Raw genomic sequence first — 26,463 nt, 5'->3', positions numbered from 1 at the left:
TCTAAGCCATCATTATATTACTATTATCATTATTATTATAAGGCTGTCATTAAGTGTCGTTTGTTATCCTAACCCCACTAGATCCCTGAGTACTTTTTTTAATCTAAATTTGTTATTTTCATGAATAATTTGTCTTGGGAAAGCATTCCTTGTCACCATGGCAATGTACATCACAGTACTTTACATTTTATGAGTCTTTGTTTTAGGTAGAGGGAATCGTAGCATGCCTTGTTTTATATCCATGTTCATCAATGATGAATAATGTCAACTTTATGTATTAAACTTCAAGTAAAGTGTTACCTGTACTTTTTATAATATGTTTGCAAAGTAAGGCGTCCACAGCTGTGCCTGCGTATTAAAGAGCAGGAGTGATCAGTGACGGTTGATTTTTCAAAACGAAACACTAGTAAAGTAAATGTATATCATTTTTTTAAAATTTATTGTTTCCTCGCGGCCCAGCACTAAATGGTCCACGGCCCTCTTCCAGTCTGTGGACCAGTGGTTAGGGACCCGATAGGTTAGCACTAAAAACCTTGGCTACAGCTGGCTACAGCTGAACAGCCTGAAAAATTGGGCCCAAGACTGAAGGAAAATGGTGAAAAAAACGCAGGGAGGCCCTTCAGAACCCAATTCGGGTTTGGAAGAGGTCAAGGAGATGATACGCGAGGGTCTACAAAACCTATCTGCCGAGATAAAGTCGTTGGAAAAGACGCTGGAAAACTCACTGGAAAACCTACAAAGCGAAGCAAAGGTACTGAAAGAAAAGAATGAAAGAAATGCTGAAGAGATAAAATTGTTGAACGCCAGGGTTGAACAGCTGGAACAAAAGGAAAGAGAGAAAGATGTCATCATCACAGGCATAAAGATAAAACTCAGGAGTTACGCGAGTGATGAAGAAACAAAATCGATTGAACAACAGGTCATTGACTACCTGGAGTCGAAGGACATTGTCCTGAACCCTGACAACATCAACTCCTGCCATCTCCTGCCAAAGAAAAATGATAACAGAGCTGTAAAAATAACCTTCACGAATATGAAATTCAAAGGAGAACTACTGAAGCAAGGAAGAAAGCTGAAGGAAACGAAGGTTTTTATTAATGAAAGCCTGACAAAAAAAAATGCAAGCATCGCATGGAAGGCACGCCAAATAAAAAAAGGAGGAAAGATTCTAAAGACATGGACAAGGAACTGCAGGATTTACATCACACCACTGGGAGAAGAGAACGGAAAACCAATCCTCATCAAAACGATGGAAGACTTGGGAAAATACGAAGGATCCACCTAAACAACAACATTACTGATGGTAATCATGGATATGGACCCAGATCTATATTAACACTGGAAACAAAACTCGGACTGTGATTATTTTACGGAGACTGAATTAAATGTGGAAACCAAGAGTAAAAAAGGTCTGTCATTTATTCATTTCAATTGCTAGGTGGTGGGGTGATTACATTAAATTTAAATTCAAAGTGTTTATTGTCATATGTGCAGTTAGAAACACGTTTTCCTGTACAATGAAATTACTACCTTGCTTGTGAACTAAGATATAATAATGTGTTTATACAAGTTAAATCTAACAGTGGAAAATACAACACTGCCAATAGAACTAACAACAGCTGGATTAACCTTGATGTAGAGACAAAACAAGCTGCAAACTTGTGTGTCCAAAAGAGACATTCCCGAGTGGTGACATTATGGATGAAAAGGGAAAAACCTTCCATACACCTTCGAAAGAGGAACTGTTCTTGAACTGGAGGAATGCTAACAACGCCTGGCAGGGAACAAGGCCAACACGAACAACGATAGAGAGAAGGAGGAATAAAAAAATAAATTAAAAAAAGACAACACTGACTACAGATGAGAATACACAAAAACGGACTGTTCAGAACAACTCAAGAATGTTTGACCAGAGAGACATGTAAACCCATGTAAATTTGCGATGGTAAAACAGGGGACGGGACCCAGATAAGCAAACTGCTTCTCTCGTCTCCTTTTTCGGCATGTACAAAAAAAAAAAAAGTGAATGTAACCATGTCGGAAATAAACTGAATAAATAAATAAAATAAATAAAACACCTTGGGGGACTGATGGAAAAACAGAATACATACATCGTACTCAAACAAATACAGTTGAACTCTATTTATTTGTTTGAATGAGATGTTCAGGATAGTTTTGCTTGGAGCTCAAAACTTTTACATTTTTACTCTTCACAATAAGCTCTTTCCCCTTAAATGGGACGTGTTGCAGCATGTTGCAGTTGACTGTGATGGACTGTGGGGGGCAGTGTTGTGCAATGAGGTTCATGAATCTGTCAGAATGGTGCACTCGTAGCAGTGAAGCACTTGATTGCTCATATGTCTTTGTATAAAATCCCCTCATTCCTCAAGCATCAGTGACTTGAAGGAAGAGTTTTTCACATTTTAATATGAGAATTGTAAGATTAATAAAGAAATGACAATTCCGATTTTGAAAAGACTTTTTCAGTGCCGTCATGTCTCGAATCAAACGCTTCATAAGCCTGAACAGTTCTAACCATACCTGTCAAGTTTTGGATTTGAAAATAAGGGAAATTTTCTGGTGCCTGCTACAAAACGTTCCACCACCCCAACCAAGCTCCAGTATTTCTTATATTTTAAGACAGGTGTACAAGAAATCTAAAATACCCACTTGTCAACCCCTTACTAAATACAATTAGGTGATTAAAATGTAATAGACCTACCTTTGTTGGCTTATAAATGCTGTGAACATTCCTACGTTATAATACAGCCTAAATGAAAACATAAAAGGTTATATGAAGCACGTTGCATATTTACTATTAATTTCACATTGCATGTCTATAGGTTAGACATTTACATTTTATTATTCTATATATAGTGTATATACACACATGGTCCCAAACTTTTGAGATTTTAGGTTGGTTCATCTTTTGTTATATAAATGTAACAGGGTCAATTACTGTATATATGCATGTAAAATATGTTATGGGTACACAAAATCTGTCATTTTAAGTTTATTTTATTTATTAGTTCATACCTGACAAGTTGGGCCTCCAAATCAGTGTGTGGAACCTTAATTTATGTGTGTATCCCCATGTTCAAATTTTTATGTAGCAATTCCGTCAATGCTTTGTTTTCCCGCGCCCTTACCTCTTCCTTTTTGTTAACAATCTCCATGTGAGAGGTCAGCGGCTTTGCTGTCTGGAAAAAAATCTCTTTATTAGTTATGTGTCCAAGTTAGTTGGCTGAATTAAACCTCTTCTAAAGTGCTTCTGATGTATTGTAACATGTTTGTGTCGTTTGATTTGTGTAGGGACATGTTCATGGAAAAGACTGACTGGAGGATTTTTGTGTGTATTCTTGCTGCTGTCAGAATAAAACACCTTTAAACACAATGCATAGTCTCGACCGGTTACATATATATGTGGATTTTTCATGCTGACTTACGTGTTAGACGCTAAAATCTTATAGAATGTGTAAATGTGACCCATCCTGCTCCTCTTTAGGAACGTAAACTCTAATTTTTCAAGATATTTATACAACTTATTTGTTTTTTCGCAGAAACGTCTTCTTACATCCATCAATCTTTCTTCTCATCACTGCACTATTATCCTATTATTATTATTATGGGGCCAAGCCTGCGGGGCCTGGGAACCGCGTATGTAAGCATACGCGGTTCCTAGGACCAGCGGTGTAATCGCAAGGGTTTTTATTATTTTTATTTTTCCTTGGGTAAAAGTGGTGCTGCAGGCTATACCGTGCAAGGTAGGCTGGTGCCCTTTGGTGGTTGGGTCCAAAACCCCCAGGGGACCTTGGATGCAAATATTCACATATGTCCGCCAGCAGGTCAACGCGTTTTGGCCAATATCTCCCACACCGTTTGTTGCAAATTTAAAACCTTCATATCCACAGATTCCTTGAATAGCACTGAATCACCTGGGCTAGGCCACGCCCATTTCTGCCTAAACTTTTCTCAGAGCAAAATCGCAAAAACTGAAAAACCTACTTTTTCGAAATCCTCCTTGGGGTTTTGTCCAATCAATGAGTCTTCAGTTGGACGTAATATACAGTTAACTAAATGAGTTTGGGGCTATAATTTCAAAAACATTTTGGCCTTTAACTTTCACAATTTAATTCAGATCTTTAAAATCTTCATATCCACATGTTTCATACATAATGTCGCATCTTCTGACATAGGGCACGCCCACTCCCACAGCACATTGCTCTTTGTATGTCTCGACATATCAAAAACCTAGTTTTTCAAATTCCTCTTTGGGGTTTTGTCCAGTAAGCGTGAAACTTGGCACGTAGAGTCTTCACTTGGACCTGATCTACAGTTCAGCAAAAAATTTTGTTCGTGCAATATATGCGCAAAATATTAACAAGTAAACTTTTCTAGCTAGCTATTAAAACGCAAACTGTTGCATATCTTGGTCAAAATATTTGTAACACCACCAATTCTGAGATCCTTGGTTGCCATGAGACTGTGGAGGTATGAGCCAAATTTGAATAACTTAGGCCACGAGGGGGCACTGCAATTATGAGAAATTTATATCTCCTAAATGGCACAACTGATTTTTACCAAATTTGGTGGGTATGACCTTGGGTCGCTCCTGGGACCGTATCTCGAAGTGAATCGTGATTGGTCAAAGTGGGCGTGGCTTATTACTACATAACATATAAATAAACAAACCTTTATTTCAGCTGAAGTGATATGTTGAGGGCTGTGAAATTTACAGGGTAACTATAGAAGAGCACGCAGATCACCCATACCAAAAAGTGCACCACTAGGTGGCGCTATAATGGGTGCAAATTCATTTTGGCCTGTAACTTTCACACTTTAAATCACATCTTCCAAAACTTCATATCCACCTGTTCACAGCAAATGGCACGTTGGCCTGTGTCCTTACGCGCGCCACGAGCCCGTCATCCTTCGTTACGTACTCCTCGAAACCTGGGGGCAGAGTCGCACGGGAAGGCTCGGCCCCCTTTAATAACTGCTTGCAGTTCTAGTTATTATTGTTATTATTATTATTTATTTATTTTTTGTCACTGGCAATGTTTACATGGAAGCTTTTATTCCTCTTTAATTCAGAATAAAAGTTAAATCATCTTTAAACATTTAATTCCTAATGCAAATTGTATTCCAAATTAAACTTAAATCTGAATTAGGTGGCTGGTTTATTCCGACTTAAATTCTGAATTAAATAATTCCTCTATCTTGTATTGCATTTTTACCCAACCATAGTAAACACACTGACGAAACAGGGAGTGGGTTTAAACCTCTAAACCCAAAGAACACTATAATAGGAAAATAGTTGAGCAAAAACGACACAGAAAATCAGGTAACCGGGACTCGAACTCGCAACCCTGAGCATGAATATCCAAAATATTACATAGGACAGTGGCTTCCAAACTTTTCACAGTCCCGTACCGCTTCAGACATTTAACCTATAAAACCATATTTCCCCTACTCCTCCACACTTAAAAAAACATAATAATGTAATGTCATATGCAGTTTAGCCCTACAAGGGAATTTTTCTCAGAATTTTACCTATCCTGTTGAGGAGTAATATATAATGGAAAAAACAACAATAAGAAAACATCTTATTCAGAATTATCACTTGTTTGATTCACATAATAATTTAACCTACTGGCATTTTTAGTAATAAACCTATTTCTTCTTTGTTTAGAAAAATAAGTTGACCAAAAATTTATGTAAATTTGTTATGTTGCTGCTGTTTTTATCCTGCAATACGAGCCAATGCAACGACATTTCATTGTTATCTGTACTGTAAAGTTCAAGTTTGAATGAAGTTTGAATAAAGAAAGTCTAAGTCTTAATTGAACGTATGGCAGTAATACAGCATATTGATCACCCTGAAACTGTGAAATACAACTCACTACAACTTAAATAAGATGGATGAGCCAATGTTTGGCTGAATTTGAGTGAATCTGTCTTTAATCATTCTCCATGTTTCTATTTTTCTGTCCACATTCACACAAGTAGGGGTCTACATGGTAGCAAAGTACATCAAGGTCTTGCTAAAACATTTGTCTAGTGCAAACAAATGCAGCTTTTGCCATATTTGCAATTTTTTTGACAAGATTCTCTCACTCTGATGTTTCCATGCAGGAAAATACCAACAAAATTTGAAATAAGATCAAATTGTTGGTTAGCTTTTACTGAGGCCAAAAGGTTTCATAATTCCAGGGGATCTATTGGGGGATTTACTATACTGTTACAGATTGGCACAAAGTGCACAGCCATGTCCAGCTCATCATGCCAAATAGGGAGATCTGCTGCAACTGTAGAGTTGAGCACGGCTGTGAGTTGTTGACAATCAGCTGGACTGGAGTACATAAGGAGGATTTTCACTCTTGATTCAGTTGCTGTGAGAAATTGGACTCAGAAGGTTTGGCATCATGTGCTGGTCTTCTTTAAAGCTTGAGTTTGACTGTGAATAATTCATCTAAGTAGAGAGCAGAGGCTCTTTATTATTTTGGTGTGTAGGTTTTTTTTTAGATCACCCATCATCAACCCTTTTAATTATTTTTGTACTGTGCTGATCTTTTCAGTAGGAAAATGATTATGGACAGAGTCAAAATTATCACTACTCTTCATTAATCAGTAATATTTTGTCAGATTTGATTCCATCACAAATGTTTTACCAATTCTAAATATATGATCTGTTATTGTATCAGTAGCATTATTGTTGAAGCATTGCATGAGGTGAATAGATGGGACAAAGGCCACATGGACCTCTGGTAACCATAGGAGGAAGCTGAGATCCTGCTACCATGTTGGTGTTTGGAATTAGTTTTTCAGGTCGACATGTATTGGGAAATCCCCAAACCCTAGTGACATATAAAAACAAAGCCCCTTTTCATTTCTATCCAGGACTTTTAGCAGCTCTGCAGAACATTTAGCACACTACAATGTCAGGTACTTCCCCAAAAAGCTGAGAAAAAAATGTTTGAGAAAGGGGTCAAAACGATGAAAACAGTAACAAAGCAGGTAAGTCATAAATGTTTATTGTAAGAATTTCGCTAAATTATGCCAATTGCATGAGAGAGGGTATTCGGTACTGCAATCTTTTGTTAATATGCCACAATTTTATTTAAAACAGGGTACACAGCATCCTAATCCTCAGGAAAATGTGCCTCCATGAGTCCACATTTGCCGTTTTCATTAAATATGGGGTACTCTGCATCCCAGTCTTCGGGTGAATGTGCCTCAATGAGTCCAACTTTGTAATTTTAATTAAAAACAGGGTACTCTGCATCCCAGTCTTCAGGTGAATGTGCCTCAATGAGTCCAACTTTGTAGTTTTCATGAAAAACGGGGTACTCTGCATCCCAGTTTTCGGGTGAATGTGCCTCAATGAGTCCAACTTTGTAGTTTTCATGAAAAACAGGGTACTCTACATCCCAGACTTCGGGTGAATGTGCCTCAATGAGTTCAACTTTGTAGTTTTCATGAAAAACAAGGTACTTTGCATCCCAGTCTTCGGGTGAATGTGCCTTAATGAGTCCAACTTTGTAGTTTTCATGAAAAACGGGGTACTCTGCATCCCAGACTTCGGGTGAATGTGCCTCAATGAGTCTAACTTTGTAGTTTTCATGAAAAACGGGGTACTCTGCATCCCAGACTTCGGGTGAATGTGCCTCAATGAGTCCAACTTTGTAGTTTTCATGAAAAACGGGGTACTCTGCATCCCAGACTTCGGGTGAATGTGCCTCAATGAGTCCAACTTTGTAGTTTTCATGAAAAACAGGATACTCTGCATCCCAGTCTTCGGGTGAATGTGCCTCAATGAGTCCAACTTTGTAGTTTTCATGAAAAATGGGGTACTCTGCATCCCAGACTTCGGGTGAATGTGCCTCAATGAGTCCAACTTTGTAGTTTTCAAACGAGGTGGGCTTCATTGATAATTGGAGATCCTTCTGGGGAAAACCGAACCTGATAGGAAGAGATGGAATCCATCCTACTTTGGAGGGAGCATCTCTACTATCAGAAAACATGGCACATTTATGACATCTCATGAATGAGACCATGTTACAGAGGGGGAGTCCTCCACGCCCCTCTGCGCTTGCCTTAGGACAGTTTCCCTCCCATTGCTATCAGGATAGCTGTGTTCATCGCCATGACAACTGTTGTGATGGTGATGAATATTATTTTATGGAGACGGTGTCAGTCCCCCGACCCATATTTCACAATGATTTTAACATAAAATCAAATAAAAGAGCTATCAATTATAAAAATCTGAAAAAAATTAAAATCTCAAATCTAGAAACACCAAAACATAAAACCATTAGATGTGCTCTATTAAATATTAGATCACTGAGATCCAAATCTCTACTAGTAAATGACCTTATCTCAGAAAATAACTTTGATTTATTCTGTTTAACTGAAACATGGCTGTATCAAGATGAATATGTTAGTTTAAATGAAGCCACTCCTCCCAGTCATTTAAATACTCATATGCCACGAGACATAGGCCGTGGAGGTGGTGTAGCAGCTATTTATCATTCCTCTCTCCTAATCTATCCTAAACCAAAGGCCAGTTACACTTCCTTTGAAAGCCTGGTTCTAAATTTATCTCATATCGAATCAAAAACCTGCCAGCCAGTCTTATTTGCGATAATTTACCGTCCTCCAGGCCCTTATTCTGAATTTCTATCAGAATTCTCTGAGTTTATATCAAACTTAGTCCTCAGTTCTGATAAAATACTGATAGTAGGAGATTTTAATATCCATGTGGACAAAGATAGTGATAGCCTGAGCTCAGCCTTTATGTCCCTAATAGACTCAGTTGGCTTTTTTCAAACTATTAATGAAGCTACTCATCGTTTAAATCATACTCTTGATCTTGTTCTAACATATGGCCTTGATATTAATGAACTAAAAGTCTACCCTGAAAATCCTCTGCTATCAGATCACTTTTTAATATCTTTTAACATTATCCTAGAGGATCTCGCACTGTGCAATAAAATAGTTACAAGTAGAAATCTATCCAACAGTGCTGTGGCTAAATTTAAAGAGGCCATTCCTGCTGCCTTAAACTCAGTGCACCATCCAATAAATAACTATGATATTAATTATAACCCCTCTCAACTGGATCTGCTTGTCGATAGCTCTGCTAGTCTACTAAAATCCACCTTGGACTCAATTGCCCCATTGAGGGAAAAAACTATTAAACGTCAGAGGAAAGCTCCGTGGTTTAGCTCTGAAACTCACACACTCAAACAGACAACCCGTAAATTAGAGAGAATGTGGCGCTCCAATAAAACAGAGGAGTCACGAATACTTTGGCAAGAAAGCCATAGTAAATACATGACAGCCTTACGACATAGTCGATCTACATACTACTCCTCACTAATTGAAGAAAATAAAAATAATCCGAGGTACCTTTTCAGCACTGTAGCCAGGCTAACACAAAGTCAGAGCTCTATTGAGCCCATGATTCCTCTAGCCCTCAGCTGTGAGGACTTTATGACATTTTTTAACGATAAAATTCACAAGATTAGAGATAAAATTAGCCACTCCCTGCCTTCACCTGGGCCTGCTGTACCATTAAATGTAAATAGGCCTAACCTAAACTGTTTCACACATATAGGACTTCAGGAACTTAACTCTATTATTTCATCCTCCAAACCATCGACCTGCCTTTCAGATCCGATCCCAACTAAGCTGTTTAAAGAAGTTGTTCCCCTAGTCTGCCCATCTTTGTTGGAGACAATAAATATATCCCTATCAATAGGCTACGTGCCACAGTCCTTTAAAGTAGCTGTAATCAAACCCCTTCTCAAAAAACCTACTCTTGATTCCAGCACTTTAGCAAACTACAGGCCTATATCTAATCTTCCTTTTATTTCAAAGATTCTTGAGAAAGTTGTGGCAGCTCAGCTCTGTGAATTTCTTCAAAACAACAGCCTGTTCGAGGACTTCCAGTCAGGCTTTAGAGCTCAACACAGCACAGAGACTGCTTTAGTTAAAGTAACTAATGATCTACTCTGGGCTTCAGATGAAGGACGACTCTCAGTGCTGGTTTTATTAGATCTTAGTGCAGCTTTTGACACTATAGATCACTATATTCTACTAGAGAGATTAGAGAAATTACTTGGAATCACAGGGACTGCCCTAAACTGGTTTAAGTCCTACCTATCTGATAGGTACCAGTTTGTACACGTGAATAATAAGTCTTCTGTGTACACTAAAGTAAGCTACGGGGTTCCTCAGGGCTCTGTGCTAGGTCCAATCCTCTTCTGTATCTATATGATCCCCCTTGGTAATGTTATGAGAAAATACTCTGTTAACTTCCACTGCTATGCTGATGATACCCAACTGTATGTATCAATGAAGTCAGGTGAGACAAATCAGCTATCTAAACTTGAGGCCTGTCTAAAGGACATTAGGGCCTGGATGGACCAAAATTTTCTTCTTCTCAACTCAGACAAGACTGAGGTCATTGTACTGGGCCCGCGACACCTTAGAGAAACCTTTGCTAGCCTAACTGCCCTAGATGGCATTACTCTGGCACAAAGCACAACTGTTAGAAACCTTGGGGTTCTATTTGATCAGGACTTATCCTTCAACTCTCACATAAAACAAACTTCAAGAACTGCCTTCTTTCATCTCCCTAACATTGCTAAAATCAGATCTATCCTGTCTCAGGGCGACGCCGAAAAACTAGTCCATGCTTTTGTTACCTCTAGACTGGATTATTGTAATTCTCTTTTAGCAGGCTGCCCGAGCAAGTCGCTTAAGACACTTCAGCTGGTTCAAAATGCTGCAGCACGTGTACTGACTAAAACTAGGAGAAGAGATCACATTACTCCTGTATTAGCCTCTCTGCATTGGCTTCCCATAAAATATAGAATAGAATTCAAGATTCTTCTTCTCACTTATAAAGCCCTAAATGGACAGGCACCAGTCTATCTCAAGGAGCTTGTAGTGCCATACAATCCCCCCAGAACACTACGCTCTCAAAATGCTGGACTACTCATTGTTCCATTTGTCTCTAAAAGTAGTATAGGAGGAAGAGCTTTCAGTTATCAGGCCCCACTTCTCTGGAACCATCTACCAACCACGGTTCGGGGGGCAGACACCCTCTCTACCTTTAAGGTTAGGCTCAAAACATTCCTCTTTGATAAAGCTTTTAGTTAGGAACCAGCTCATAGCTCATAATTAAGATGCAATAGGCATAGACTGCCGGGGGGGGGGGTCTGGCATGCTCGGTTGGAGAGAGGTTGGAGAGGGCGTTAAGAGAGAGGTCATTTAGGTTAGAGAGGGACCGGAGAGGGTCCCATTCCTCTTTCAAACACTCCCTCTATGTCTGCTTACTCCCTTGTGTGTTTGCTCCTGTACTCCTTCTGGCTTTTGTCTTGCAGGTCCGTGGGATCCTCAGTGTGGAGTTACAGAGACTCAGCGGCTCTGTCTCCACCCTTTCCTCTGCACACACCCAACACAGCATAACGTGGATGGCTGTTCATCATAGGAATGGGATCCACACAAGGTTCCTGCTGCTTAACAGAAGGTTTTCCTTGCCGCCATGATGAATTCATGTTGGGTGTGGGATACATATGTATGTGTATATACGTATATATGCATATGTGTGTATCCATAAAATGAAGAGTCCGTCCTTAAGACTGCTCTACTGTAAAGTGCCTTGAGATACCATTGGTTATGATTTGGCGCTATACAAATAAAGATTGATTGATTGATTGATTCATGAAAAACGGGGTACTCTGCATCCCAGTCTTCGGGTGAATGTGCCTCAATGAGTCCAACTTTGTAGTTTTCATGAAAAACGGGGTACTCTGCATCCCAGTTTTCGGGTGAATGTGCCTCAATGAGTCCAACTTTGTAGTTTTCATGAAAAACGGGGTACTCTGCATCCCAGTCTTCGGGTGAATGTGCCTCAATGAGTCCAACTTTGTAGTTTTCATGCAAAATGGGGTACTCTGCATCCAAGTCTTTGGGTAATTGTGACTCAATGACCTGTGCCTCGGTTTGACTGGAGTTAAAATTCAAAAAGATTAGTACAAAATTCAAAAGAACAAGAAGTTGATTTCCATGTGTGCGAATGCTTAAACAGTGCAGTTACTCACTGTTCTCTGTTGTCTGGCTCCTGGCTCAGGTATGACCCCGTAATGTAGGGATGCTGAAGAGCATCAGTGGGAGAGATTCTCTCTTCCCATTGTCTCACTGTCCCATAGTTCAGTCATCTGGATTAATAAAAATATAGAGCGTCAATACTCAAGTTCATACCTCTCTTACTCATGTTAACAAAAAAGAAACAGTGAGTAAATTCAGCTTATAAACGCATGTCTAAAATAGGTTAGATTTTAAAGAAGAGATCTCTAAGTATTTGAACTCAAATGTCATAGAGAACACTTACATAGAGCAGGTCATCTAATGATGACAAATGTGGACGATATTCGGGCCACTCCTCAGCTTTTGTTCTGTTCCTAGACTTGTACTCTTCTGGTGTCTGAGGAAACACAATGACAATAAAAGGGGTTTAAGATACGTGTAGGGCAACAGTCAAGGTTCAACAACAATAAAAACTATGTTTTACCAGCAGCCTCCATCTTGTGCCCATTTCATGTTTTGATGGCATTCCCAGCATCTCCACCATGCTCTGCATCTGCAGAAAGAACACAGTTGCACACATTAGGGGCAGGTTGTCAAGGCTATCTATACCTGTGTACATGTGAAAAAGAGAACGTAGGCAATTAAGTGATTGGAGGGATGATGTATAGAAAAGACGACCTACCATGAGGTATTCCCAGTGGACAGGAAAGAGGTTGTCATTTAGGAAGAGGAATGCCAGCGTGCAGCCCACTCCCCACATGTCAATGGCCCCCGAGTATGGAAGGCCAAGACAAACCTCTGGGGCCCTGTGAAGCAAAATGAATGAAATACACTTTAGAACTCTAAATCTTAGCATTAAGTACCAACACTATAATAACACAGATTTGTTACAAAAACCCAGAAGTTGTTCAGGGTGACACCCTCATACCTGTAGCCGATTGGTTGAAGTCTGAGCCCGGGCATGGCGGCAGAAATGGGAGAAGCCACTCCAAAATCAATTAGGTTTACCTGTAGCAGCCATTCCTCACTCAGGTCTTTACTATTTAACCTTTCAAACTTCACAAAAAATGCCTGTTGTACTTGTTAATACAAAGATCCTCAGAGCTTTTGCTACTTAACCACTTGCACTGAGAGAAGTAACTGACATTCTGGTATTGTTTGGTTCTCTTTCATCTTGCTGCCACGGCAACCACTCAACTTTCAAGTTATGTCAACAAATTGTTTCCTATATTGTACATATACAGTGTGAACAAATGAAGTTAATGTGAACTGGCGCATATCTCGGTCAAAATAAATGCTAACAACACCAAATCTGAGATCCACAGTTGGCATATGACTGTGAGGAAATGCGCCAAATTTGAATGATGTAGGCCACTAGGGGGCGCTACAAATAACAAATATTTATATCTCTTAAATGGCACAATCAATTTTTACAAAATTTGGAGGGTATGATCTTGGGTCCTTCCTGAGGCGATATCTCAAAGTAATTTGCGATTGGTCAAAGTGGGCGTGGCTAATGACATCATAACACATAAATAAACAAACCTTTATTTTAGCAGAAGTAATACGTTGAGGGCCGTGAAATTTACGGGGTAGACATAGAAGAGCACACAGATCACCCATACCAAAAAAGTGCACCACTAGGTGGCGCTAAAATGGGTGCAAATGCATTTTGGCCTGTAACTTTCACACTTTAAATCACATCTTCCAAAACTTAATATCCACCTGTTCACAGCAAGTGGCACGTTGGCCTGTGTCCTGACACTCGCCACGAGCCCGTCATCCTTCATGACGTACTTCCGCAGGCTCCGCGAAACCCGGGGGTCGAGTCGCGCGGGAAGGCTTGTCCCCCTTTCATAACTGCTTGCAGTTCTAGTTATTATTATTATTATTATTATTATTATTATTATTATTATTATTATTATTATTATTATTATCTTGTTATATTATCCTATTTAGTTTTGCACATATCAGTCTTTAACTACTGTTTATATTTGCTAGTTGATTGTTATTATATAATGTTTGCATTGTTAGAGAAATCACAGTTTCCCAAGTCCAATTCTTCGTGTGTATAACATACATGGCCATTAAAGTTGATTCTGATTAGGTGTTTCCGGGTTTGTTCTGCTGTCTGCACTGATCTCGTGAGAGCTGCCACCCAGGCCACTTCAGGTGGCAGTTCTCACGAGGCTAGTGACACTATATTTTATATTACATATATATTTATATTACATTATAAGACGGGATATGTATGGGATAATACTCATATTGGAGGATGGTGGGAAAGAGGGGCCAATGGCAGATATGGTTCTAACCACATTGTTTCATTATAATTCACAAAGCTTTGGTTTCTCATCACTAAATATATGAACACTACTGAGCACAGTATTAACCACTGGATTGGTTTCATTTGTAAACAGCATAACGTAAAATAATCTTTATGGTCACGTGTTCCCCCTACAGGAAGTCTACGTTTGAGTTGAAGATCTTTACCCAAACCTGACGTGCCATTTCAGATTTTGCTTACTTTTTATCATTTTAACTTGGGCTCAGGTCGGGCTTGGACGCTGCGTGGTACAGGAATGGTCAGGTGATGTGTTTCCATTAGCGTGAAGGAGGTGAATGAAGGCTGGCCTCTGGCACATGAATAAATTATGTTAAAAAACGTATGAACGATTCAACCTTGAGCTATGTGCGTGCATATGTTTGAATAGTGTCGGGCTGGAACCATAGGCGGCGTTTGAAATTCTTTCTCAAAATTCCAATTAATCCCAGCATTTATCCCAAAACACAGTAGAACTGCTGTAATATATATATATATATATATATATATATATATAGTAACATCCTATTTACAAGAAGAAAGCAGCTCTGCCCTGATTTTGTTTTACTTTTTTAGCTCTTTGAGGCTGACCGTGTCATTAAAAAATCCTCATTTTTAGATTAATGTTGCCGCTTTCTGCTTCATTTTGCTGCAGTACTATACATGAACTGCGGGGTGCAGTCTTGCTTCACCATTTACACTGTGAAGAAAAAGTGTGCAACAGAAGAAGAACCAACCTAAAGTCTCAAAAAGTTTGGGACCATTTCAGTAAAAATACTGGTATTTTTTTTTAAAAGAACAACAAATTAATTCATACATATTTTGTACAGTCACTGTGTTTTATGGCACTTAAAATATTTGTGTATCGTACATTATATTAAGGATTGTATTATTTGAAATTAATTTGAGAAAACTGTAATAAAAACGTTGGGGTGACGGGAGAATGTTCCCTCTGCCTTCCACAAACTCTGCGTGTGGCTGGATTGGGTCAAACTGTTGAGGACTGATTACAGCTGTAGTCTGTCCCTTCATCACGTTTCACTGTAGTTTTATGAATGATCATGTTTAATATTTGAAGACCAGGGTGTAAAATGAAATAATTGCTCAAATACATCTTTGTTTTTGTATGATCAGAATTGTTTAAAGCCATTGCCGTGTTAAAAAATGCACAAATGCAATAATCAGGAGTAAATTATTTATTTCTTTTCTTTTTGTTTGCATCTCCATTAGCTTTGGCTAGAGCCAATGCTGCTCTTCCTGGGCTCCACACCTAATACAATTGTCTTATTAGTGCCATCTACAATTACATACTGTATAACACATCACACAACAAAGCAACACAAGCTGCGTTTTCATTATTTTTGGAAATGCGCAAAATCTAAATAACGCAATAAAATCTGGTAATGGAAACACCAGAATTAAAAAAAAAAAATCAAAACTTGCTAAAAAGTCTCAGAATGGAGTCACTTTTTCTTAGTGGTGGCCTAGTGGTTAAGGACGCTGGGCTTGTAATCGGAGGGTTGCCGGTTCAAGCCTCACCGGGGCCGTCACTGTGGGATGTTGAGCAAGTCCCTTAACCCCGAACTGCTCCCCAGGCGCCGCAAAATGGCTGCCGACTGCTCCTCAGGGATGGGTTAAGTGCAGAAGACAAATTCCAATAATGTACTAACATTACATGGCCAATTAAAGGCGAAAGCCCGATTTAATCTTAATCTTAATCTAATCTTATTACAGCCACATTAGACGTGAAACAACAAAGGAATGCAGAGTGTTCTAAGGAATGTTAACCTTTCCTGTGTCTCGTCTTCAGATTGTGGTCGGAAGACTCAGCTTTAGGATTAACTCCTCTGTTTAACTCATTCAGTGCCAGCCATTTTCAGATTTTCTACCCCCTCAGTGCCAGCCGTTTTTGAGCATTTTGACTGATTTTAAAGACCCACAGAATATTTTCTACTATGACTATCTGAAATCTGACACCAGATTCTGAAAGATTGAAGCCTCTACTTTCATCAAAAAAAAATTGTTTCTGGCTTGTTTTGTTATTTTGTAATCAGCCGTTGAATAGAGCAAGTTTTACACAAATCTTCAGTTTCAGAGCAAAAAGCTGAGAAAAAAGCCTTTTTGAAAAAAAAAAAACCCTGTCAGTGACTTTAAAGCTTTTTTTTTTTTTGCTTTAGTGAAAACTGTAACATCTGAACATCGTTTCCTTATATAAAACTAAAAAAAAAACACACACACAGACCGGGCTTTTGATGGCAAAATTATTATTATTTATCCATCTGGGTCAGAGTTGAATGGATCTCTTACTGTATTTTGGCATTCCTCCAACTTTCTCTCCCGTCAGTCTGTACACACACAACTTCCTCCTCTTCCCAGACGTACAGAGTGTCACTGCTTACCCCGTTTTTTATGGTTTTATCTCGCAATCGCCACATTATCCATGAATTCCACACTTGCTCTGGTCGGAGTGTGCGCTGCTGGGAACGTCAGCTCTGCACGTAGCGCCATTTTCTGTCTTGTAAACGCCTTTCTTTCTCCCTCTGAGCTCCGATGAGCATGGATGATCTCTCATCCAAAGGTGCACTGCTACTTTCTACATGTCACCTATTATTTTGCTATCTGGCTCACAGGCTGGGGGTATTTTGTACCCACCTCCACCCCCCCCCTCCTCCCCCCCTCCCCCCGACATGCAGGGATGACCCGTTTGGCCCGGTTAGTTGATGGTTTTGATTATCAATAATCCACTCAGGTCCACACATGTTCTGTGTTAGTATGTGGTGCTGTGAGCTCACTTCTTTTCCTGCTTCTTCCTCCTTTGCTGTGTAGCATCAGTGGCTAATCTCTCATCTAAAGGTGCACTGCTGCCATCTTCTGGACACAATTGGTCACTGCAACACCCCACAGCTTAGATATTGATGAGGGACCTCCGCCTGGGTGTTTTCTAGTAATCCCCGTGAAAAAATGCAAATGACGAGATATCTCGTCAATGGCACTGAGCGTTTGGATTTGAAATGATGAGATATCTCGTCAATGGCACTGAGTGAGTTAAGTATGACATGGGACTCCAGTTTAATTCAACAGCTGCAACGTTTATTTTGCCAATCACTCAAAACAGCACAGCTTATAATCAATCTGCTCCAGTCACACACGCTCCCTCACTCCGCACACTGGTCAAGCGGCCAGTGAATTAATTTGCAGTTAAAGGGCCACACAAACACACACACACACACACAACAGGAGGTTCTGAGCTTCAATCTTTCTGCAGCAAAGTCTTGCGGATGAGATGTCACGGAATTTGCGAGGCTCCAGCCCAATTTAAGCACAATTATACCTTGTTGACATTTAGAAATATCGCTTTTATTTAGCAAAAATCTGGAACGGAAACCCAGCAACAAACAACAACTAAGATAACTTACAAAGCAAAAACAACATTCATACAGTTGAACCGAGTTCCAATTAGCAATTCCTCCAACATGTGGCTTTTAACATAAATAATTGGCTATTCATCATCAGTGTTTGGAATAACGGAGTTTAAAATAACGGCGTTAGGTAACAGCGTTTTTTTTTTTAATTCAAATTACTTTTTACGCCGTTACAACGCCGTTATCATTACTGAACGTTAAATGCGGTGCGTTACATGTATTGATTGAATAAACTGTGATCCGAAAGCATCCCCTGACTTCATACGCAGCTGTAATGAGGAGGTGGGTTAAAAACAAGGTGAGCGATTATGATTGGCTAAGGCGGCGTCATGTTTCATGGTAGCCAATCAGAGCCAGTGTTTTTACACATGTGCCAGCGCGCACACGCACATGCACGCACACACGATGAATCAGCAGAGATGGTGAGCGTGGAGCAGTCTGATGAAAAGTTGTCATTTTTAAGGTGACGATACAAACACTACTTTAAATTAATTGTGGTCAAAGACAAGAACGTACATGTGAAGTATAGATTATATCCAGGAGTGAAGACTTTGTCCACATCTGTTGTAAGCAACTCAAATTTAATGAAACGCCTCACAATGACACACGCATCTAACAAATCTAATTTTTTTGACATATAGCAACTTTTTTTTTTTTAACAGTAACGCAAATAGTTTCCTTGGTAATGAGTTACTTTTATTATAGAGTAATTCAGTTACTAACTCAGTTACTTTCTGGAACAAGTAGTGAGTAACTATAGCTAATTACTTTTTAAAGTAACGTTCCCAACACTGCTCATCAATATACATTTACAATATATTAATATACATTTACAGTTAATTATCAATATACACATAATAATTGTATTCAGTAGCCTTGATTATACATCATTAGGCACCTAGAACTGCTTTGTTAATACATTTTCTTTCAGTAGTTCTTTAAACCTAAATTTGTTATTTTTCTGAATAATTTGTCCTGGAAGGTCATTCCATGTCACATTTCTTCTGATAAGAAAATGAACACACTCCAGATTCAGTCTAATTTTAAGCAAACATTGACTTTGTGTTGTGTTGTGTTTCTGGTTCAGATCAGACGGTGTTGTCCCCGTCTCTGCTGTCCTCTGCCTCGGCGCTCAGAGACCACGCAGCGTACTTCCAATCAGAAACCATGAGGCCTGCAAATGACCCGAAAGAGCGTGACCCCTCCCACGTACGCATGCTGAATGATGTACTCAGAGACCTGGAGAAGAGTTTCATCGTACCTCAGGCGCCCGCTGGGATTTACAGGTCAGAGGAAAAGTAGCTCCTACAGAAATGCAGCCAAAACGAGACGGTAACACTAAAAAATCTCATTCGAGACACAGCCTGAGAACTTCTGCTAAAAGTTTACAATTTACAGACACAATGCACCAAAACCTTTTTAATAAACACCTCATTTGTGTAAGTGGTTCCAACACACCACTTCCTGTTTCAGACCTGTCACTCATCTGAGAGCATACAGTTAGCCAATCAAATCCTGCTTGATTTGGGATCTGAACTCTCCACATCAGTGCGTCCTCTCTGTGTCACGTCTTGTTTTAATCTTTTTTTTAAAAAAAGCACATCATTTTTAAGTTGAAATAAGAAGAAATCCAACCTGTGGAGTTCATCACATGGACGAAGAGTGTTTGTTTCCATGACAATGAGCTTAAAGTAAGTGTGACGTTTTATCTTCTGACTCTTAAATTTCTTTGTGTGATGAGGCTTTGTTCACATATATGTGCGTTAACATTCATCCATGATTGTAAACAGGTTAAACTTTACACTGAGCTTCACATTTTTTGTCACAGTTTCTGAACAGTGGCAGAGTGTAAAGCCAATGGTTGCTATAACAACAGAAAACCACTTAGAAACATTTCTTTTGCGTCTCTTACCCAACTAACAACACTAAGTCAGAGTTATCCAGATGTTAGCTCCATTATAACGGTACGAGATACACACTTAAAAGTTTTCCTCTCATGTAAAAATTGGTGGTATGCAAGGACCACTTCAAGCCGAGCTGCTATGAGAGTGATCTCTGGGATAAGCTAATGGACACAAAGCTAATGGGCTAAGCTAATGGGCACAAAGCCAATGTTACATCTGAAATCAGACGCAACATATTTTTTTCACAGAAAGTCTCAATGCAACTTGTAAATGTACAGTACTTGTTCAGAGCACAATTACGTTTCTGCTTACGGGGGATACTATGGGCGGCTTTCATGGCACTAACCGCAGCCCCTCCAGATTGTTCCTTGTGGCTACATGTGCTGCATTCGATTGCACTTGGAACCCGGATAAATCCAACAGAACAAATCGGAAAAGTGCAATAAAATGGTCCTTGAGAATCCGTGTATCATTCGTTCATTCGTTTTTAATTATGTAACAAATACATGAAAAATGAAAAAAACTCATTATTTGATATTTGTTTCCAAAACCAAAATGAAAAAATGGAAAATGCCTTGTTTTTCAAAATCAAGCTCTTTTGCTTCGGTAAAGAAAACGGAAAACGAACACCTTCATCCATTTTCTCCATTACCGATTGGCCAAAGTACGTGACCCGGAAGTGAAGCGTTACACATTCCGCTCAAGCGAAAAGGACACGTTTCGGATGCACAGTTGGAAGCAGCGATCTTGTCATGCCGAACTGCCGTTAGAATAGCCGTTAGCGTCAGATGAGAGTACACTTCCGGGTCACGTACTTTGGCCAATCGGTAATGGAGAAAACGGATCATGGTGTTTTTCGTTGATACACGGATTCTTGAGCTCAGGATCCCATTGGTCGGAATGACGTTTTAGCAAAATGGAGGCACCCACGGTTAGACGTAAACGTCGCGTGATTTTCTCCTCAACTTTTACTTTTATGTGCCGTCTAATTTGGCATTTGTGTTACTAAAAGTGTTGAATAGTGGTATTTCCATTCCCACTCTGTTCATTTGAACGCCGCTCTGCATCATTAATAATACCCGTATAGGTCAATGCACTCTCTACAGTCTATGGTTCAATAAAGCATGCAGGATTACCTCGGAGGTCGAAATTGATGACCTGGATCTTTCCGGGTTCCGAGTACAATTGAATGCAGCTTAAATTATGAGCCGTCATTAGAACTTACCTGTTCGTTATTACGCCGTCAGGTGCTGATCCTCGGTGCATCATCCCGTCAATGAACAGATGTCCTTTCACACAGCTTTCATCACAGTTGCTCGCCATATTTGTGCACTTCCAACACCTAACTACACAGCCTCATTTCTGATACTAACAGCTCTGTCTATTAGGCTAATTCGGTGAAGGGACTCATACAAGAAGCAGGTAGTTGGTGAGAAAGGTGATATTTAATCCTCTCCTAACATGCAACCTGGATGCTGCACTTTTTATCGCTGAAGGAGTGAATACACACTGCTGCTTAGTGCTGAGAGCCAATAGAGAAACTACACTTCCCACAATGTAAACAGACCTGTTGCACATCTACCTCCCACAATGCACCATTTATCTAAAGCGACAGGCCAGGCCAATCCACAAAAGTGCATCATATCCCGTCCAAAATGGCAACAAAAGCTGTTTTTATTCCTATTTTTTACGTTTCCTCATTGTGAATGATTAGAATAATAATGATTACATGTACAGTCTGTATTTCATACTAACTTGGTTTATTTCTCCTGTTAGAGTGGGAACTTCCAGCAGAGCCTCACATCAGCTTCAGAGGACGTATACATACATGAGTTTCTACAGCTACTGATGCTTTTGGCGACAGCCCGTGGTGACTGACACTTGGCTATGACTGCGCGTCCTTTCCTGTCTCATTGTCTGAAATTAAACATTCAAATGATATTTAAATAATTTGATGTCCTGTTTCATTCATGGGTATGTTTAGATTACTAGGATTGCATTTACAGATGAACCTGTCAGTGACTGGCTGTGGGCCATGTATTGACTAACCTGGCAAGAGCCAGATTGATGTGTAGCCCCTCCCTCTAACTCGAGTTCTCTACATCGATCTGGGTCTATGTCTGGCGAATCCTTTTGGAACCAGGGATGGACATGAACAGAATGCTTGAAGCTGATTAGGCGAAGCGCCTGTCCACAATGATTTGTTTCAGCCAATCACACGGTAACAAATGAAGATGTTGTCATCTGCAAAGACACTGCTACAACAACAACGTGGCTCCGCTTTGCTGTCTTTACCTTCCAGAAATGCACAAAGCGCTTCTCGCTCTTGCTCTTTCAAAAATGAAATGCTGGATTCTTCTAAAACTGAGTTTATAGCAGCTTCTACATGTTCATCCTCCTGCGTCGACATCTCTCTATTTTGATTTGGAGCTATGCTAATAGAGGTAGCCCAGCTAGTTCCTCACCCGCCACTGTGCATGCACCAGTTTTGCTTAGGCGCTTCTGCCTTCGCCACACCTGGATATTCCGCCTTAAACCACATCACTGCATGTATAAGTAAAAGATTGTGGTTAACTGATATTTCGCAGACTATGTGCTCACCACATCAATAAATATCACCTTAGACCTCCACAGTAGCAACACTCAGCACAACATCACAGAACATTTCCTCAAACATGGCAACCTTTAAAAAGTGAAAGGAGACAAACAGAGAAAGGTGAGAAAGAGTGTCACCTGAAGGACTTGATCAGATGATCAAGCTACTGGTATTTTCACTCTAGAAAAATAGTTGAATCATTTCATACAGTACTTACTGAGAGGAAACCATGGCAGGCTCCCAAAAATGATTGACAGCATCTTATAAAAGACAGTGAGAGGTTAAGGCTGGAAGAAAACAGCCGTTTGTATAAATAATACCTCATTTGTTTATTCCACCTTGTGTATTTTGCATTAAAACCTATTAAGATGCACTAATTCTAATAAATTCTAATTTAAGCATTTTCTGAGCACTCAAGTTAGAGACAATGACAGTAAAGTTTAATTTAATCTAATCTTATCTGATACATTATAATGTGTCTTGATAATTGTATTTTACCTCATCAGGCTACAAAAGCAACTTTCTCAATGACCATGTTGGAGTCCAATGACATGAGAGGGTCCTTTATAGTGGCCATCAGCATAAACATCTCCAGACAGTTTCCGAACAGGCTGCTGATGTTGCTTTTTGTGCACCTTAAGAAAAAAAATTCAGCACAGCTCTGGGGTGCAGTGCTGTTTTCATGCTCCTTTGTGCGCAGATGTACACGTTGCCAGTCACTCCTGCCTATAAATGCGCTGGTATCAGTCCTCCTTAAAAATGCCAGACACACAATGCAGAACAATAAATGTTATCTTTACAGGTGTCACCCTCATCACACATGCTGATGTTCTGCTGTGGGTGGTGGTCTAAGAAAGCCACTAATATGGCAGGCACATGCTGCGTTCACACTGGATGCATCACAAAATGTCCGTACGTCCAGATTACATACAAAGTCAGTGGATAGATGTGTCCCAGATGCAAAATCTTTCCTCTGCTGCAGTGCGGTCTGATCCGCACGTCAAGTGCGTTGGCCGGGCGAGCGTGCTCCCGATTTTACTCACATCTGCACATTCGCAAGGGTTGAAAATATTGAACTCCTCTTTCGCATGACGAAAGCCAATCAGAGTCTTTGTTGACGATGACGTCAGGCCATCAACACAGACACCGGCCTGTTCACCCATTCAACCATGGAGTAGAAGCTGTGTGTGACCGCCTGGAGCTGTATGACACAACCTTTATAACCAGGACCAGACTAGGAAGGATTTTGCGTGGAGGAGAATCAGCGAGGAGGTGGTAGTAGCAGGTAAATGTTCTCTCTGTAGCAATGAGCTAGGATAGCATTAGCCGCTAATCATACCGGCTTTTTTCACTGGTGGTTTATGTTTATGAGAGGAGAAAAAGAGCGCAGCTCCTTGCTTCAGCAGGCAGTGAAACGTATGAAGCAAATGGGGACATTTTTTGATCCTGCGGACCCTACGGTACATCTTGTGCTGCTGATGTGTCCGGTAAAGCAGAAGACACATTTGGTGTGAATGCAGCATCAAGGCGACCAAAGTAGTCTATGGCCTGGCTCTCTCTCTGCTGCTCTTCTGACTCCTCTCTCACACACTGTTCAACTGGGGATGGCAGATCAACCTGGTGTAACATTTGATTGACACAATTTTGTTGTAGTTTTGAGGAGTTCCCAAATAACAAGGTGACAAAAAGGTGCATTACAATATTCAGTAATTTAATGGGCAAATTATTGTGTAATATAAAATGTTCTAACATTAGCTGTTTCTGAGTAAAAAAATACACTGCATAGTACACTATAATTATATCAATTGGAAAACATTGAAGAGAGCAGTAGAAAAACCCTGTCATGCTAGCTAGCATGCACAGCAAGCTAAATTGTAAAATGGCCTACTTCTAATGACTGATTGTGTTAAGAGTTAGCAGGCCCAACGAAAATAAATTACACCCAAACTTGATTCATATCTGACCTGGGTAGACTGCAGTTCATTATTTCTTACCTGAAGTTCAGATTCCCCTCCACTCGCACCTGCGACGGCCTCCTGCCTCCCCTTCCCCCCCATAACTAATTATTCTCATAACATGTAAATAACTTCATAGATGTCATGTTGCTAATAAATATACCTGGCCAGGCCGGCGTGAACGGTATGGAGCGGCTTAGGGCTGGAGGAGGGTCTTGTTCTACTGATTATTAAATGAACAGATTAGTGTGCTAGCGCCCCCTCATGCTGAGATCAAATGCTGAATAGTTTTAATTTCTTCAGTTTTTGCTTAGGTTTCATTTCTGGTAAACGTGACTGTGCCGTTCTCATTTATTAATGAGGTCTTGCGGCCCACGTGTGCGATCGACACAAAATGCCTCTACGATCGACCGGTAGATTGCGATCGACGTATTGTGCACCCCTGATGTAAGGCTTTAAAAAACATGACACAGTTCTCAAGTTTAAAAATAAAAATAAAAAACAGCAACATGAATATAGCCTGCATTACTGTGTTCCACAACAGCGGTAACTAATTTGTGAACGTAGTGAATATTGTATATTATTTCCTAAAGTTTTTGGTATTAAATTAATTAATGATTTTGTCCAAGTGAGTGTACACTTTACAGTGTAAAATGTACAATGAGTGTAAACATCCTATTGTTTTCTTTTGGAATGAAGCATTCAGTCTGCTTTTTAGATCATTTAGCAGTTGGTTCAGTCAAAATGCCAATTTGTGCTGGTTTTGTATGCTTTAAATAATCAGGAAAAGTTAAAGACGCTGATAACCTCTTTTGTTTACCTTAAGATAATAAAAACAGTTGTGACCCAAAAAAAATCTGTGATCACAGGGGGAACAGTTGAAGGACTTCCACCCAAAAGGAGTTCAATCCTCAAAATTTGTACAGTCTGTCTTCAACAATCCGTGATTACTCGCTAACTGTCAGCCGTGCACTGTTTAAGGGAGATTAAGGAATTAGGTGTTTACATGGTCAGTTTAAAGAGTAATTAACATGTATTCTGCTTTAAAGAGGAATTAAAGCTCCCATGTAAACATGGCCATTGTCTACTACCAAACCAGAGAGTTTGGAACTGTTGCCCCCAATTATTTTTGGGTCACAACTGTTTTTTTATCTCTCTTTCTGTAAACAAAAGAGATTTACATTGGAATCCTTAACTTTTACATTTTTTTTAGAGCATACATTTTCTAGCAGTTTTGTATTACTGCTAGCAAAGAAAAGAGAAATACTTCTGCCATCAGGTGTTTCTTGATTCATTGGCTCCTTGTAAGAAACTCGGGATTAGCTGAGGAATCACATTTGAAGGATCTTTTTTCATATAAAACACAATGAATCATCTTATCTCTGTGAGCTTGGCTGATAGTCTTTTCCTGATTGTTTCCTTTCACAAAGTGTCCTCTGCTTCCACTGACCCTCGGCTAGGGGCTGTGTTAACTTTAGCTCCGCTCTAACACGACTAATGACTGCTGCTGTTCACTGTTAGTCGATGCTTCAAGCAGTCAAAGACATTTTAATTGTCCTAAACTGCCGTCAGCTTCCACACTCAAATTAGCTTTTTTTTCAACCTTCAAAGGCATTAGGCCTTAATAGAGCTCATCAATAAAGGACGTTAGCATTCCCTCACAGAATTAAGTCCATTAGTCTGAGCGCACGGAGTAGTCTTTAAACTGTTTGTTTTTAACAGAATGAAAAGAGAAAAATCACTAAATGAACAGGTTACTGATGCACAGCAGTGGAATAGCCGTGAAGTGAGGTCATGTTTTACCAACAGAACAACCTTCAGATCCAGGGGTCACTGTGTAATGAACATGTTGGGGGGGCTCATTTGAAAAGCAGAGCAAGCTGTGAGTATTTCCATCAAACACAGAGTTATTAATGCTGATGCAGACATTGTATGGTCGCTGTGGTCGGACTAAGCTGGAGGTCCACTTTGTGTATTATCAGCAACAACGATGAACAATTAGCTCATAACAGAACTCTACAGGATAGTAAGCGCTGCTTCCCAACATCTCGACACCTCTTTACTGATCCATTAATTAGCAACGCTTCAGTTCAGCTTAACGTTATTGGCCAGGTTTAGCATTTTTTTAGTTTGGCCCAAAATGTTTGAAATGTACTTATTAGAA

The 26,463-nt window shown here is 39.8% G+C and overlaps 1 protein-coding gene across 5 annotated transcripts in view; it reads left to right on the top strand.

Annotated features, from left to right (window-relative positions):
• The window catches only part of naaladl2 (N-acetylated alpha-linked acidic dipeptidase like 2), a 703,949-nt gene that overhangs the window by 664,060 nt on the left and 13,426 nt on the right, over nucleotides 1–26,463 (top strand). For 3 of the 5 annotated variants that reach the window (XM_028444647.1, XM_028444645.1, XM_028444646.1), the window contains one exon: nucleotides 18,932–19,130. In XM_028444647.1, the coding sequence (XP_028300448.1) occupies nucleotides 18,932–19,130 (199 nt within the window). Of the gene's footprint in view, nucleotides 1–18,931; nucleotides 19,131–19,442; nucleotides 20,085–21,524; nucleotides 21,547–26,463 lie in introns of those variants that run through there. The other 2 variants (XR_003673909.1, XM_028444648.1) reach the window with 2 other exon arrangements.

Source organism: Gouania willdenowi, chromosome 4 (assembly GCF_900634775.1).
Source record: "Gouania willdenowi chromosome 4, fGouWil2.1, whole genome shotgun sequence".
Taxonomy (NCBI): Eukaryota; Metazoa; Chordata; class Actinopteri; order Blenniiformes; family Gobiesocidae; genus Gouania; species Gouania willdenowi.
The sequence above is the reverse complement of the archived record's forward strand: the minus strand, read 5'-3'. Positions and strand labels throughout refer to the sequence as shown.